This window comes from Ctenopharyngodon idella, chromosome 17, assembly GCF_019924925.1.
Source record: "Ctenopharyngodon idella isolate HZGC_01 chromosome 17, HZGC01, whole genome shotgun sequence".
NCBI lineage: Eukaryota > Metazoa > Chordata > Actinopteri > Cypriniformes > Xenocyprididae > Ctenopharyngodon > Ctenopharyngodon idella.
In genome coordinates, this window is record NC_067236.1 from 35,424,367 (window position 1) to 35,441,332 (window position 16,966).

At 36.2% G+C, this 16,966-nt stretch overlaps 1 protein-coding gene across 11 annotated transcripts in view; it reads right to left on the reverse strand.

The window, feature by feature from the left end:
- Positions 1-16,966, reverse strand: part of LOC127499176 (protein NLRC5-like) — a 784,214-nt gene that overhangs the window by 623,201 nt on the left and 144,047 nt on the right. Inside the window, exons 1-2 of one of the 11 annotated variants that reach the window (XM_051869361.1) lie at positions 513-940; positions 136-226 (exon numbers count right to left, since the gene is read on the reverse strand). The exons of 9 other annotated variants lie outside the window; for them this stretch is intronic. In XM_051869361.1, the coding sequence (XP_051725321.1) occupies positions 136-185 (50 nt within the window). In that variant the 5' untranslated portion in view covers positions 186-226; positions 513-940. Of the gene's footprint in view, positions 1-135; positions 227-512; positions 941-16,966 lie in introns of those variants that run through there. One more of the 11 variants, XM_051869370.1, reaches the window with a different exon arrangement.

Genomic DNA, 16,966 nt, shown 5'->3' on the forward strand with positions numbered 1-16,966 from the left:
AACAAAAACAGACAAAATAGGATACACACTTTTTTTCTGTAATCTGTTTCTGCGATCAGTGGGTGGAAAAAATCAAAAACTGTGATCTTTTTTCTGTGATGTAATACAATATTTTACAGTGTTTGTTGAAAGTACCTGCATCCTGGAGAAAAATCTCCATCTCTGGATCCTTGTGAATCACCCATGATGAAGCTGCAGGAGAATCTGATGAGTTTGATCTCCTCCACTGACAAAATAGACACAAAATTAAATGATTTAACAACTTTCATAATTTAGCTGAACATATGCTGAGTGTGGGAGAAAAAGGATCACGTGACTGCGTTAACTCAAGCTCAGTTATACATGTTTACACTGTTAAACTTCTGAAGAATCACAGACATCACGAAACACACAAGAAACACTGAAGTCAAGTTGAAAGAAACACTTTATTAAAGTTTATTTATTTTATTTTACCAAACAATCATATATACATTCATAATAGTATGAGGAAGTCACCACACATGAACACTCACCTTGATCAAACTTTCACAAGTTACAGGTTCTCAAATCCTCCAGCTTTAACATCATAAAGATACACGGAAATTCCTGCATAAACTTTGATAAACGTTTCTATTAAACACTTTGACGCTCGTGTTCGTATTTTAACAGCATAAAATGGCGACAGATGAACTCTAACTTACTTTCACTTTCTCTCTCTCTCGTCACAAATAGAGAGAGAGAGAGAGAGAGAGAGAGAGAGAGAGAGCGGGTCAGTATCGATCAACTTCTCTCTCTTTCTCTGAACTCCGATGAGAGATTAAACAGTCTGATCCAAACACAGATCCAGAAGCTCATCAACAATAACATTCAAGTATTAGCAAATACATTTGAATATTTCAAGACAGTGTAAAAATAAAGAAGCATTTTGTCGCTGTAGTGTGTACGTCGCCCTCTGCTGACAGAAAACAAACGAACAACAACAATTATGTTTTGTTTTTTTATTCGGCCAAATTTCATTAAAGGGTTAGTTCACACAAAAATTATAATTCTGTCATTTTTACTCGCCCTCATGTCGCCCGTAAGACTTTCGTTCATCTTCGGAACACAAATGAAGATCATTTTAATAAAGTCTGTAAGATTTCTCCCTCCATTGACAGTAAAGAGTATAAAGACCTCATTAAAGTACTCCATGTGACTCCAGTGGTTTAACCACAGTTTCATGAAGCGACGCGAGGGCTTTGTTTGAGCAAAAAACAATTTACGACTTTATTTACAAAATATTAATTTCCAGCGCGTTCACGAGAGCACCACTGCGCATGCTACTATTCAAACGAGATTTTATTTATTTATTTATTTATTTTATTTTATTGCAGCAAGCAATTTTGTGTCTAAAAAGACGTTTACAATACAATTAAACAATTTTTAAAAATATGGAACATTATACAACATAATAAAAATATAAAACATTGACAAAAAAGTTAAATAAAAAAGGTTAACAATGTTTTTTGGTTTATAAAACAACCTGATTAATTGTCGGTTCCATAAATTTCATGTTTTCTGTAAAGCACTTTGAATTGCCTTGTTGTTGAAATGTGCTATACAAAATAAACTTGCCTTGCCAAATCAAAATCTCATATTTTCATATCATAATTATCAAAAGATTAAAAGATATATGAGGCTTTCATAACAAATAATAATAGGTTGCACAGGTTTCATGTTTACCCCCTTGTATTTAGATAATTAGAGAGTTTTAGGGTACAAGGAAACACTACAGTACATGTGCATGTAGCATGTTAATCTAACACAACATGGCTTACTCTGAGTCTGCACTGTTACCCGCTAAAATGTCACGGTTCCTACACATGATAACAAATAATGTACATAAATAATGAACACATGTCAAAATGAAAAACACAGATACTTGAAAGACCAAAAGCAGGAATGAATTTGCTTTAACATTTGCTGTTGCTTGCTCTCCGACAGTTGTAAAATGGCGGAAATGTTTATCGCGAGATCTGGCAACAGTGATCTCTACTAACTTTCAAGTGAAAACGCACTAAGCAGATAAACATCACATTTTCATTTTTGGGTGAACTATCCCTTTAACACTATTTTGACTACACTCATTGCTGGTCTGAATCAGGACTGTAGCCAAGCCGTAAAAATTAGACTGCCTCGATTTCGCCGGGTGGACTAAAAGCAGACTGCACATAGCCTATCCAATTCAGAGCTAAATCATGACTACAGATAGACCATGTCATGAAATGACACTTTACATCTTGTAGATATCATTGACATTGCAAACATGATGGGATATCAACCATCTCATGCACTTCCTGTCCAAGAAATACAATAAATTAGGATTGACTATAGGTGGGCTACAAATAGCCGGTCTGACTACGAGCTAAATCGTGGCTACGCACAGCCTACACACAGAACATGTCAAAGATATGAAACCAAACACCTTGTAATCACTGTTGACTTTGCTTACATGATGGAATATCATACATCTCGCAAGTTATTTTGGCAAAAACGACATGTAACCAAATTAAAGATTATTGTGGCTAAAAGTGGGTTACTCATAGCCGGACTATATCGGGCCTATAGTTAACCGAGACGGTGAAATGACGGCTGTTGCTTGCTGGGTAAGAACAAGAACAACTTCAACATTTCAAAATAACAATGGATGACATCAAAATATAAATAATGAAGGATGACAAAGGCATAAATTAGGGGAAGGCAATCATTAAAGAAAAAGAACAAAAATACATAGTTAATAAAGCAATTTACATAACATTCATCAGATTATTTTACAGATTCATAAATTTGACACTTTTTGTTGTCAATCTTTTTTAGTGTCATAATTAAATAGTTAAGGTCACAGAGAAAGTGGTTTAATTTGGGCAGTGTTGAGGAAAATTTACATTTATGAATGTAATATTTTGCCAATAAAATAACTAAATTTCCTATATATTTTATATTTTGTTCACAATGTGAAAAATAACAGAATATATCACACATAGTTAAATCAATGACCAAATTGGATTTCGAAGCCAAAAAATTTGACAAATAAGACCAAAATTCTTTGACAAAGAGGCATTTGAAGAAAAGATGATCAATTGACTCAATACTAAAATTACAAAAAATTACAACTCAAATGTAGTTTGTTAACTTTATAAGGTAAGAGCCATGCTTTTTTCCAATTAATCTTATCTATTAAAGAATTCCAGAAATATTTTCCCCTCGGACTGATTCTTTTTCTAAACTGAAACACATTTCTTATAATTTTGTTAGTACATTTTGGGTCACAAATACTCTTGTCTTCAACCAAAAATATCTGTTCACTCTTTACAATCTCTTTAAATGATAAGTGACATCTCATTAAATGAACAAGACCATTAGGTAAAGCTTTTACCATTGTAAGAAATTCCTTATGGACAACCGGACTATTCAAATGAGCTTCAAATGTGGAACATTGCAGTGTGACATAAACCTGAAAGAATCAGATTAATTAAAACCATACTGTAAAAACACTGTACATTTTTTAACAGTTTTAATTTATTTTTCCTGCTATAATAACTTAATTGCACTTTGGACCACTTTTACTGAAATGTTGAAAACTCATCAAGAGGAAAGGACAGAAATTATTAAGACATTAAATAATGAATAAATCCTGATGTTTGGGGGAGGGCCCAGATGATCGAGAAATGTCAGGCCCTGACCCAAATGGTGCACTTCATAGAATTTGAGATATTAGAAAGTTGTTAAACTAATTCTGCAAGGCAAATCATTTAATAATGCACACAGTATTATGAATGCATAAGGGAATGTGTGTAAACAGGACAGATGCAGTGAGTTTATATCAACACAGATCCTGGGCCGCATTAATGCATGATCTGTTTCTAATTTTAATATCTGAATTGTTCCATGAGATGGTTTTGTGGGGGAAAGTTGTGGTTGTAAACCAGTTTCCAGGCTAACAAAGCTTGTTGATGAAATCTGGCCAGTTTAACAGGTAATTTACCAGTGGAGTAATTACATTTCATCAAAAAAGAGAGGCCACCTGTCACAGTCAATAATTCAGGACTTCAAGACCTCCATCACTCCTTTTGTTTGCTAAAATATATTTCTTCAGTTTGTGAGATTTATTACTCCAAATAAAATCAAGAAAAATCTTCTCTATATGTTTGGAGGTGTGATTATCTACAGCTAAAGACAGGGAAGGGTTCACAAATCTGGATAATCCTTCTGTTTTGGATAAGAAAACTGCCTAAAATTGATAAATCTCTTTGGAGACAATTATTAAAAATATATTTTGTTTTCAATAACCGTTGAGAAAAATTCAGAAACTGTCTACTAATTACATTTTTCGTTATATGAATCCCCAAATATTTCACTTCATTTTTAATCGCTATATTTTCAATTTCAGTTTCTACAGTGTCAAATAAATAATTTCACACTCAGATAAATGAAGTTTGAGCCCAGAAGCGTTAGAGAAGGCATTAATTGTAGTTAGACTGGAGAAACTTGCTCTTTATCCTTCAAGAATAAAGTATCATCTGATAATTGTGAGATTCGAATCTCTCTGTTAAAGATATTCAGGCCAGCAAAGTTATTATTGTGCAAAATATCTATGGATAATGTTTCTACAACCAATAAAAATAAAAAGGGGCTCAAAGGGCAACCCTGACGTATTCCACGAAGAATAGGAAACCTTGGTGATGAACGTGAATTTAAAATTATACAACTATCTATTTCTTTACAACATTTGAACAATATTTATGAATCTTGAGGGAAATCCAAAAGCCTCTAAAGAGTTCATGAGGACCTGGTGCTTTACAGTGTCGAAGGCCTTATAAACATCGAGGAATAAGATAATTGAATCAGACTTGATTTCATCTCTATAATCAATAAGATCCACAACTAATATGACGACCTTTCATAAATCCATCTGTGTTTCATTAATGATATGATGTAAATGTTGCTTTAATCTCTTGACGAATATGGAAGCAATTAATTTATAATCAAAAGAAGAGTAATAGGACGCCAATTATCAATTATAGTTGCATCTTTTGTCTGGAATGAGAGATATCAGCCCTTGTTTCATAGTAGGAGTCATTGTTCCATTTTTTGCATCTCTAATTTCATTTGAGGAAACAGGAGCCTCACATGATAAATTCATCACTTTTTTGAGATCAACCCGATCACGCCAAAGCGTGTCAAACACACGCTGGTCCACTAGAGGAAGCGTGTCAGTGTCACGATTTGCCTTCTCTAGGCGTATGGTATTTGGGGTAAAAAGCGCCCCTGCTGTTGGGGCAAAAGGCACAATAATTAACATGATAATGAACAGCTGACTGACTTTTCCATTTCTTGACATGACATGGTTAGATTCAGATGGAAAATAACATATATCAAATTAGGTATCCATCCAAGAGATAATACCCATATTGATAATGAAACAATCATATTTAAAAAATATTATATTAATCATATCATAATAAAATATCATTTATTGTTACTACTGTAAATCTATTAAATATTATGGGATCTCCTTCAATGCTTTCAGAATCTTTATTTTTATTCAGATTTAGCATATGAATGATGCATTCACCTCATATATCAGGACACACTGCTTTCTCCTAAAGGAAAGTACATGTAAGTTCAAGTGCATGCTTTTAAAAGGAAAAAGTATCGGTGTCAGTGATATTGGTCCTGTATTTACTTGGAATGGGATCAATACCAAAGTTTGCAGTATCGCCCACCCCTAATGTGCAGTAACATTAGATCCTTTCTCTGTGTCCAGTGTACTTTCTGTTCTGTGGTGAACGACAAATCCAGGAAGTCTTGCTGCAAGAGAATTAACTGTTTTTTTGGTCCTTTGTCCAACAGCTCCTGTCCTTACCTACACCCTTTACCCCTTACCTCCACCTACTGAACCAACGGCTCTTTTAAGAGTGACTTCTATATCCTCTTACTGTCTCTCTCTCTCTCTCTCTTTCTCTCTCTTCCAGAAGCCCCGGTGTCTTCAAGTAAGTATTGTTATTCTATCCTTTATTTTTCTTTCACCTTACTGTCTCTCACTGTCCATAACACTTAGCCGGCCTTTTTGTTTTTCCTATAGCCTCCCTACACCCATCCTCAGTCTTTATTTTTTGTCTGATCATGCTTTTATCTTCCTTTCCAATATAGTATCGTTGAAATGGACACGACTCCTTTTGAGTCAGTTGAGGAGGTTCCCACAGCAGTTACCCAATCAAACTGCTCTCAACATTCATTTGGTAAGATGACACCTTACTGTAATTAAGCAAGTTAGCAACAATAAGCGTGAAAGGAATGATTATTTTCTTATTTCTGTCTTTCAGACTGTGAGATGCAGAAATTGCAGGACATTCTGACCTCATCAGATGTTCAAGGCACAAAGTGTCCTTCAACATCCACATCATGGTGCTTGTGTCAATCTGCAGCCCAAGATGAGTGGTGGAAAGCAAGATCTGATCACATCGACTGCTTGCTGTCCTGCAATGTGGCTCCAGAAAGGAACTGCAGCCACTGCACATCTCCTGCCATCATTCGCTGCATGCCACAAGAGTGTCTGTGTATGGACTGAGACAGACATAAACATGAGAAACTCTCCCTCCATAACAGGGAGTCCTGCATTGAGGGAATTTACAAGCCCATTGAGCCAACGGTGAGCTGTGTAAAAAAACATGGCAGATATTCACTGTTCAATCAAGGTAGAGATTATTTTGGTAAAGTGGTTAAAGTTATAGTTTATTTATTTATTTGACTTTTATTTAAATTACCATCTTAACCGGACATATTTTAATGTTTTCTCACTAATTATTGAGCTTCTCTTTTCAGTGAGATCTGTCCATTAATGCACTTGTGACCCTGCAAACATCACAGAATCAGTTGGCCGAGCAATAATTTTAGTTTGCATAAATGGTATGAACTATGGTTTTATATTTTAATTTATTTTGTCCCTTTGTGTGTTACAAACAAGTATTGTTCTACTGTTTGATTTTAGGTCGGTATGATTTGCACTTGCCAAACTTGCTGTGCAGATTATGTCTGGCACATTGGACACCTGACATGAGCGACCTAATAAGATTGGCCAGCACCTGTGAATGCTGACACTCTGTTTTCAGTGGATGTCTTCAGTACATTTGAAGAAATGAAAACTGTTGCACCCAGTTTATCGAGACAAGGTTTTTTGCGGATGTTGGACAGGAGGACTTGTCACTTTGGAAGGGTAAGATCAGTGTGGATCAAGGTTGCCATAAGTAGAGTTGGGAGAATATTAGTGTAGCTATTTCATTTTACTCTTTACTACTCGAATGTACAGGCTGGGAAAATACATGGAGACGTATTCCAAAGAAGCTATATGGAATACACATTCTGCCAGTTCCAGTGTGAGAAAATGGCCAGTGTAGAGCACTTCACTTGCCCGGCATGTACACCCAACATGCTTGTACCGAAAACAGTACCGATTTCGACAGTCAAAAGGGTTAGTTGTTTTACAATTGTAGTTGTTTTATTTCATTTGAAATTAACAGAACAAATAATGTCTGACACTGTACATCTTTTTTTATTATTCTATCAAGGTCAGAGGAACCATATTTTGATGGCACCTTCATTGCCAAGGACACTGATGTTCACCATTTTGTTGATGAGATCAGGAGTAAAATGAAAAGTGTTAGTAAAATATACAGTGTTGCACCTTTGATTTAAATCCACAATTTGAAATGTAGGATTGTTTCTTTATTAAATAGTTAATGTATCCCTCAAGACCAGTTGGTGTAAGCTTATATAATACAGACTAGTATCTTAGTTTGTTACAAGCACTTTAAGCAATATGGTGCACTCTTTCAAGCCATCTTGTGTTGAAATTGGATTCGGATATGGGTGTGTGTGGTGGAGCCCAAAGTGGATAGTTAGTAGCTCGGTCATTCATTATGTAATAGCAGATCTCTGTAATAGATAGTGACTGTGAATGCAGTTTGTCACCCTGCCTTTCGACTCATTTGTGTAGCTGCAGTAGATAAAGCGGAAGATGTGCCTGTGCCCTGACTAAACCTTAAGTAGTAGTTTGAAAGTAAACCTTTATTGTCTCCAATCGTTACAAAGATGCCAGTTGGTGTGATGTAACCTGACTAGTTGTGGAAAAATTTCAAATTTCAGTTTTAGCCAGAATTATTTTGTCATGCAGAGGGATCTGTGGAGCCAGTCAGCGGTCTGCTGCACGTGAAACTGCCAGAAGAGCAGGCAAACTGGATGAAGAGGGCCTTGAGGTGGTTGTTTGCAGACACAGAGAGCTACTCAAGGCTCTTAACATGAACAGGGGGAAATATTTGCCTATCCACTGTTCCTGCAGAAGGAGCTCCAAGCAGCCACAAACGGACAGCTCTACTGCACAGATATTGCTTGCAAGTATTGGCCCTACCTTGAGAAGCTGTCAGTCTCCATGTTGAACTCAGACCTTTACTGCAGATGAGATCGTTCCTTTCTGTCATGCCAAGACTCATTCAACCAAGTGTGAGGTGCTGCATATTCTTCATAGTTTAAAATTGTATCTTTATTACTTAAATAATACACTGTATATGATTATAATATAAGTGCCACACTGATTTGTTAGATAATCTGGAGTGGCAAAAATCAGGAAGGTGCTGCACAACTGCAGGGGAGGAGGTCGACACTTGCATCAAAGAAAATTGTGGGAAAAAAAAACTCTTGCAATCAATCAAGCTCTACAATGAGCAGGTGCCAGATGAGGAGCGCATCGTTGAGGAGAAGGTGGAGAGCGAACTCTCTGTGGAGGAGGAGACAGTCTAATATGGCCGTATCATTTCCAGCACTAGGTCTTCCTCAAGCTTCGGTCTCTTGTGAGTTCGGCTGCAGTATTTCCTAAGCAGCTGAGTAGAAGTTCTTAAAATAAAGAAACGAAGGAGACAATCTTTAGTGTGTGTGTGTCTTCCTAACCTCTTACACCTTCATAAGATGACTTTTTGAGTGCAAAATTTTTGCACTCTGTTCCAGGTCATGGGATGTACACTTGCTTGTGTTTTTCCTGCTGTTTATAATGTACAGGTCAAATTTGTATTGAAGGGATGTTATTTGTGTGACTTCAGAATCCAGTGTTGTGGCAAAAAATCAACACTGACTCTACTGCATAAGAGATAAACACATCCAATTGTCTTTAAAGGTTTTATTTCTTGCAAGAAAGGTCAGACAGTCATACAGAAACACAAGTAGCTGCAGAGTGTAAGACAAAGAACGAAAGCTTCCCCTCACTTTTATATCTCTGACCTCCAAGGCTGAAGCCTCTGTCCTTTTACCATATTAGGAACATGTTTACCACTTCAGTGTTTTTCCACTTGTCACCCAAAGAATGCATACTTAAACACTTCTGAGAATAACAAAATCATTTAACCATAAGCATATAAGTAAAATCATATGGAAATTATACAGAAACTCAAAATGTCCCCCACAATTCCCCCCTTTTTATCATTCATTGATAACTAATCACTACATCTACTACAATGCTTCACTAAGGTAAAAATGCATATCTTCTCAAAAAAATATGAAAACAAGCAAATTTACGTTATTACATCACATTTATACTCTTCATCTCTGATTTTCATACAAACAACAAATTAAGGTACATCGCCCAATCATAGAACTAATGATAACATCCTTCATTTTACAGACATATAGCATGTACCATCTTAGTTGTATAACATCTTTTCACAACAGATCTATTTTGTAGCCCACGATGTGTCATTGTCGAACCTCAGTGGTGATTTGGAATTCCTTGAGCTGATTTCACCTGTACACAAACCTTAGACAGGATAGAAGACATTTCTTTGCAATAGTTCAACATGTCATGTTCACACAATTCAGTTGATGCCACTCATTGTTTAGCCTCTTCCATTCCCAAAAATGGGGTCTTCCAACCTAATTTAAAATTTTCAGGCATATTTTCAGCCATACATTCATTAATTACCATCCCCCTTTTTGATGCATTTCCCATCAAATTATCTTAGTGGTTTGAGAAATGTTTCTCTAAACAACATTTGCCATCAACACTAAACTAAACTCCATCTTTAATTCTGCAACCAGATTTCCTCCAGGTTCTCTGCCTCTGAACATGTTCTGTAAAGAGTTAGAATCATGGTTATTTTCAGATAACAGATTACACACAGTCTCCTGTGTCTGCTCCGGCACTTCCTACAGAAACAGAGACTTTTTGCATTAGTTTTGTCAGCACGAACAGAAATTCAAACCACATCACCTCAAAAATCGTCTACCACCCTGAACCAATTACGTGCGTCTGTGTAGATTGTCACAATTTTGTCAGTCATCAGTTTACCCATTCCAGTGAGGGTCACAAGCTCATCTGCTCATGCCAAATAATTAGAGGACAGCAGCCCTGAAACTAACACTTCACACTCCATGGTCACAACTTATCCTTCGCAATTCAGACCTATTGTTTTGTCTCTGAAGGCAAAGCCATCTACAAACAACACATCCTCACAGTTATCAAGTGGTTTATCTAGCAGGCCAGGTCATGGTGTACAGACCTGATCAAGGATAGTCAAACAACACTGATGTTCCTTCCCATCCTCCTTCATACTGTGAATGTTACTGGGCTCTCTGGACAATTTTTATTGCCAGTGTGTCACTGTTTCTCTGCCATCAAGTCTACATTTTACATTTATCATCGTGACCACACATAGCTGGCAGTGTTTAAATTCAGACCCTCAGTTGAAGTTAGACAAGGGGTTTTAACCCATGGATGGCAATCTTCAATTTTCCAATTCCAATTTTCCATAAATGCTTAAACATACTAATCCAGAGAGTAATTCAAATCAACATCATAAATGACAAAAGTAGTCATAATTACCACTAGCAGACAGAGCTGGATATCCAATCCACATAAAGCTCGTCCCATGTTCTGTATCGTCTTTTTCATCAGATTCAATCAGAATTATCTGCTTGTCAACATTTGTCGTTTCACTTAACCCATCTGTAATGATAAAACACTCATTCCAGAGGTTAATGACATATACTCTCTTTGAGGACAGAATAGTTTCCCTAAACTAACACATACAAAACAATTCAGTCACCCTCACACTCACTCACACTAGACACACATGACTATAAACTGCTCATTTTCAAAGTTTGCTTTTGGTGTTAAAATCTAAAAAAAAAAAAAAAATTAAACTTCACATTTTTTTCCCCTGTAGTTCTTTACTTAGTTTTTACATGATCTCTTATCCCGTCTCAGAACTTATCTGCTCATGTTAATTCTTTTCTACAAAAGTCAGCTGGGTTGTTTTTGTTCTAATCTCATTGCTTTGTTTTGTTTAAGCTTTACAGACAGACAGAGTATCATTGCCTCCACCCCAGCAGTCTCTCTCTCACTGCACAAATAATCTTTTCAACAGCCTCACAAGACTGTAACTTAGACTAGGAGCATTTTTAAAGTTATCTTTAGGTTAAATGTTGAATTCACTTAACTTTCTCTTGAATCTGCAAAATCAGTCTTCATCTTTAGTCCCCACCATGTCTTGGAATTTTCCTATGCCATGTCTAATGACCTGCAGGAGTAAAACTATGATAGAGACATATTAGTTCAAAGTCAACACAGCCTCATGAATTCAGGGATTCATCGTAATGCTGAATCCTAAACGTCTATACCAGTTTTTGCCCATAAGACAACCAACATCATGTTACTAAATTTTATGGTCTCCCCAGAAATTATGGACAATCACCCCATGGTCTCAGTTGGCTCTTGAAAGCTCATTCCCATCAGCTCTTTATAAGTAATCTCCTTTTCCTCAGGGTCTTGTCCCCTGACATAGTTGCTTGTCACAATGAAAAACAAGCCATCCTAGTAATGCGGTTTCTGGTGAGTGGTATAGAGGAACATTTTTGGGTCAGACTGCTGTACCTTTCACAGGTCATCCCCCCTTAATGATGCTGCTGGCCTCACAGACATCCGCTCCACTCTCATACCCATCTCACATTAAACACCTCCCTTCAGGGTAGATGCCCAGTGGCGGCGGTGACCCCCTGCCTTAGGTTGTCCCCTGTCTGGCCAAAGAGGATCTTACCCGTCATTGAGAAATCACCTCGTGCACACTGGTAACCACTCTTTCCCATTATGAAATCTTTGACAGTTTTCTTCAACAGAATCAGGTGTTTTCTGGAGCTTAGGGAAGTTGCATTCAAGAGCCACCAGAGCCATTGGACTGCCTAATAGTGTTAAAACATGGAGACAGGTTAATGACAGCAGTATTTAATCACTAAAATCATTAGACATTCTCAGCAGCAACATATCAGTGCTGAGATTATACTCAGTGAATTTAGTTTTCACAATTGTCCATTCAGTGTAGTGTTCTGCTACATCTGTAACTCGAGCCATCGGCCCTGCACATGGTGGTGACAAAGATCAGACAAAAAGTTACTGGTCATAGAGGAAATTCCTCAAAATAGCCACTTCTATCATTCAAGGTCTGTATTACTAATTTAAAGACCTCTTTACACTCATTGAGTTTTCCTTTGACAAATTTAACAACTAATTGCCCTCTTTATGGCAATCATTTCTTTTAACATCTCTGTGTCCATGACTTTCAACTGAGACACTGTGCTTCACTATAAATAGCTTGTTATCACTTATGACACAAGCTCAGATAGCAGCTTTTAGCTGACTTTGAATGAGAGAGACTCTGAGGATTTCAGGACTAGTACACTGCCTTTTTATAACTTTTAACATCAAACTTTACTCTGGCCCAGCTTAAGACTTTGCCAGAAATGACATATGTATTCAAATAAACAACTGTGTTTATATTTGTCTTTTACTAACACATCAGGGAAATTAGAAATTACAAATTTCCAGTCAGGTTGAGTCTCTGTTACAACTGGCAGTCTCATTTTGCCATTGAAACTTTTGACCATCAAAAACCAAACATTTAGAAATTAAAGGTCCTAAATCATTTTAGTTATTTTACACTGTGATAGCGACGCACTCATCTCATAAAAACATATTTGAGACTGTTCAAATATTTTTCCATAAAGTGAAACTATGTTTTTTTCATAACATTAATTTTTGCTGCTATATTTCTCTTCATTATAGCCACTTATCCCGCATTCCTCTATCAAATAGTTAATCTGCAGATGCAAACTCTATTATCCATATGGTTTCTACTGTTTTGCAGAACCACAATGTTATTTTACCCATATCTCAACTACTAGGTTGCACTGACAGCCTTATAGCTGCTTTCTCCTTCAACCATTATTATATAAATTGTAGTTCTCTAGACATCTAATGTCATGCCTCTATTTAATGGATGCAAAACAAAACTTTTTTGTAAGTTACATTCAGTTCTCCTTCCCTACATGCCCATTCTTTCTGCATCGACATTCTTTTCCCTTCTGTCTGCTTCCTGCACCCGACAATCTCTTGTCTGCTTACATTTCACACACACACCGCTTTCACACAACATCCCCACATCGCAGTTCTCTTCTTCTCATTCCCTTACGACCTTAAGTCTTATGACACTCAACATTCCCTCTTCCCGGAAAATCATATTGTTTGATTAACTTATCTACATCTAGCCTGCATTTTTGGCCATACAATTTTCTCATTTGATAAAACACTGGTGCATCATTTTCTGCAAGCTTGCTCTGGGATCTCCCCATATTGGATCTCCCGACTCTTTGAAATTTCTGTGATGGTTTCTTGTCTTTTTCAGCAGGGCTGGCATGTGTTCATTTCAAACCCTGGATGAGACATTAGATTATTAAAATGTTAATATTTGCTACATTTCCTACTTTGTACACGAAGTTGCCTGGATCTTAAGTGTCCCAAGATCATCTTGTAGCCAGCATTAGGGTATCTGTGGTGTATTTCCACCAATATTCTGTCCAACTCCTCATTCGTAATGGAGGTGTACAAGTCACGTTTCCTAAAAACAAAGCACGTTTTAATTATAGTAAGGTATTACACACAAGTTTGACATAAAATTATATTAGAATATTTTAACAAATTCCGACTTCCCTGCCCTTTAAAGCAATCACATTAGGGAGTTACTTTCACATAACCAACTTAACTGTAGTTAATATTCAGCCTAATATTTCCACATACTGTACATCAGTGTTTCTCAACCAGGGGTCCATGAACCCCTAGTGGTCCTTGACATAACGTCAGGCGGACCTTATAAAATATCTGAATATGATTTTTGTATATTTTGACATTTGTAAGATAATACATGTATAATATAACTGACTACATGAATATAGGACAAGTCGTAAATTACACTTGATTGCATTTGTTCGTCAAAAAGACATTAATGATACCAATGAGCCAATTTTATTCTGGGGTCCTTGAGGATGCTTCCAAATATGACGGGGGTCCATTACTCAAAAAAGGTTGAGATTCACTGCTGTACATAATACTATCAGTCATGCGATTGACCGCTATAGTTAAACGTGTGCAGGCCGCTCAAGGCATGGTAGCCGATTCTTTCCAAAAACATTTTAGGATTGACCTGCCTATCCATAATAAAACATTTTCTTTTACATACCTTAAACCATTATGTGCAAGTTTTCGTCGGACTGTCCTTAGCGACACACCAGTACATCTTGCTGTCTCTTCTGCTGGTACATCCAACGACTGGTGTTGTTCAAGAATGCTTGGAAGTACAACCATAGCGTGAGGGCTGCGGCATTCCGAGGGACTGAGTCGTTGAAAGACCTCATCAAACTTAACCCAAATCCTTCCTTTTATTGTACAACCACAATTATCCGCTGCGTTTGCAACGTCTTCCCTCAACTGTAAAACTCTTGTACATATAAAATGATAAACATTTTTTACATTTATTGTTTTATTAAACTACATTCAAAAACAGGAATTAAATAAACAACTTTAAATATGTCTATTAATTTGCCCATATAAAAAGTGATTCATTTATATACATTTTTATGTTTGAATTATTAAATTAATTAATTGATTCTTCGTTTTATTTTTAAGTGGCACTCCTGGTCCTCCATAACGGTCCGTGTCCTGGTTAAAATTGCTTATTTCTCTGGATTTAAACATTCTTGGAAACATCTGAGATAATGTAAGTACACAAGTCAACAAAATATATAACACTGTTCTAGTGGTTTTTGGATATCATATTTTAATCCAATAATCCCACATATTGTGCCTATGATTCAACGCTTTAATGAATGCTACCACCATTTATTATTTAAAAAAAGACATACTAAATACATTAATACAAATGTAATACAAGTATAACTATAATACAACTATTGTTTGTATTCCAAAAGTGAGATTGAACTGTTTTTTTCTCTCTCTCTCCATAATCATGAAAAATTAATCTTTCATTTGTCTTTGTCTCCCTCTGCTGGTAAAACACAAACACAAATATATTCAGGCTCTATATTTTCTCTGTAACAAAACTCCAACCTTTTTGAATTTATACAGTGCATTTATACAAATAAAATTGTTAATCAATGAATGAGAAACTGTACTTTGCTGCTCTGAAATAAAAGGTGCTTCACTGCCACCTCCTCAGGTCTGTCAGAGGATCGTTGAAATCTAAATGAAGTCTTAATTTATAACAGTGAAGTCACTGTATCTTCAGTCTGTTGATTCTGTTGACTGAGTCTCTGTAGTGGATCCTTATTCACCATCAGATGATCATGAGGAGATCAGACTGTTAATCCTAAAATAAAACACAAACAGTCACATATGCAGTATGAAACATTACGCCTGTCACATCTTTTCCTAAGAAAACTTAGCACTAACTAGATACGATATATCAATTCATTCTCACACATGATAATATAGCTTCTATCTGATGCTCAAAGTCACTTTACAAAATGTTATTTCTTTTTTACATCACAGACCCAAACTGTTTTAACAGAGGTGTGTCGACTCTTTATAACCACTGTACATGATTGTAAGTTATACTGTATTTTTCAACATGTCCTCTGATGTACATTCAGGATTTGTTTTGCTGTAACTTGTATTAAAGTGAAGAAATGTTTGCTAAACTTGTACTCTGTGTTGTGATTGGCTGAAGCAGATAAAGTGATTTTATGTTTTAAAAGCTGTTACAATTATGACAATATGACAATGTTTTCGGTGAGTTTATAATGTGATAATTTTTTTCATAATGTAAAAAAAGCTCAAGATTTCATTACATTTTGAGAAAATTGTTACATTATGAACATTTTATTACAATAATAATATAATACTTATTACATTATGTGCAGTTATTACATTATGAGTTGCTACAAACCCAAACCTCAGATTATCACACACACAGACACAGTTAAAGGGTAAAAGCTGGAAATAACATTAATATTATTTTCACAATCAGTCACAACACTATGAGCAGAATTAAACTCAATTTAACACAGTTTAAAGTTCAGAGACCTACAGAAACTGAAGCTGAATTTAAGACTCATTATCTGATGATCTCAGACACAATATTCACACACATGTGCTGTTACTGAACCTGGTACAGTTTCCTTTTATTTCTAGTGAGTAAAACAGCCATTTAAACTTTATATGAAAATATGATGATGAAAATTGTTAAAACCTATTGTTACCATAGTGTCTCCAGTTTATAATGTGGATCATCCTTCAGATCAGAGAGCAGCTTCACTCCCGAGTCTCCTAGATTATTCACAGACAGATACAGTTGTCTCAGGTGTGAGGGGTTTGATCTCAGAGCTGAAGCCAGAGCAGCACAACCTTCATCTGTGACACCACAATCCCACAACCTGTAGAGAACAATGACACACTCTTCACTCTCTCAGATCAGATCAACAGAGACTTCATTATTAAAAAGAAACCAAAACAAAAGCACAAATCCCCATGTTTGATATGAGTTTTACTACGTGTGTGTGTGTGTGTGTGTGTGTGTGTGTGTGTGTGTGTGTGTGTGTGTGTGTGTGTGAACTGATG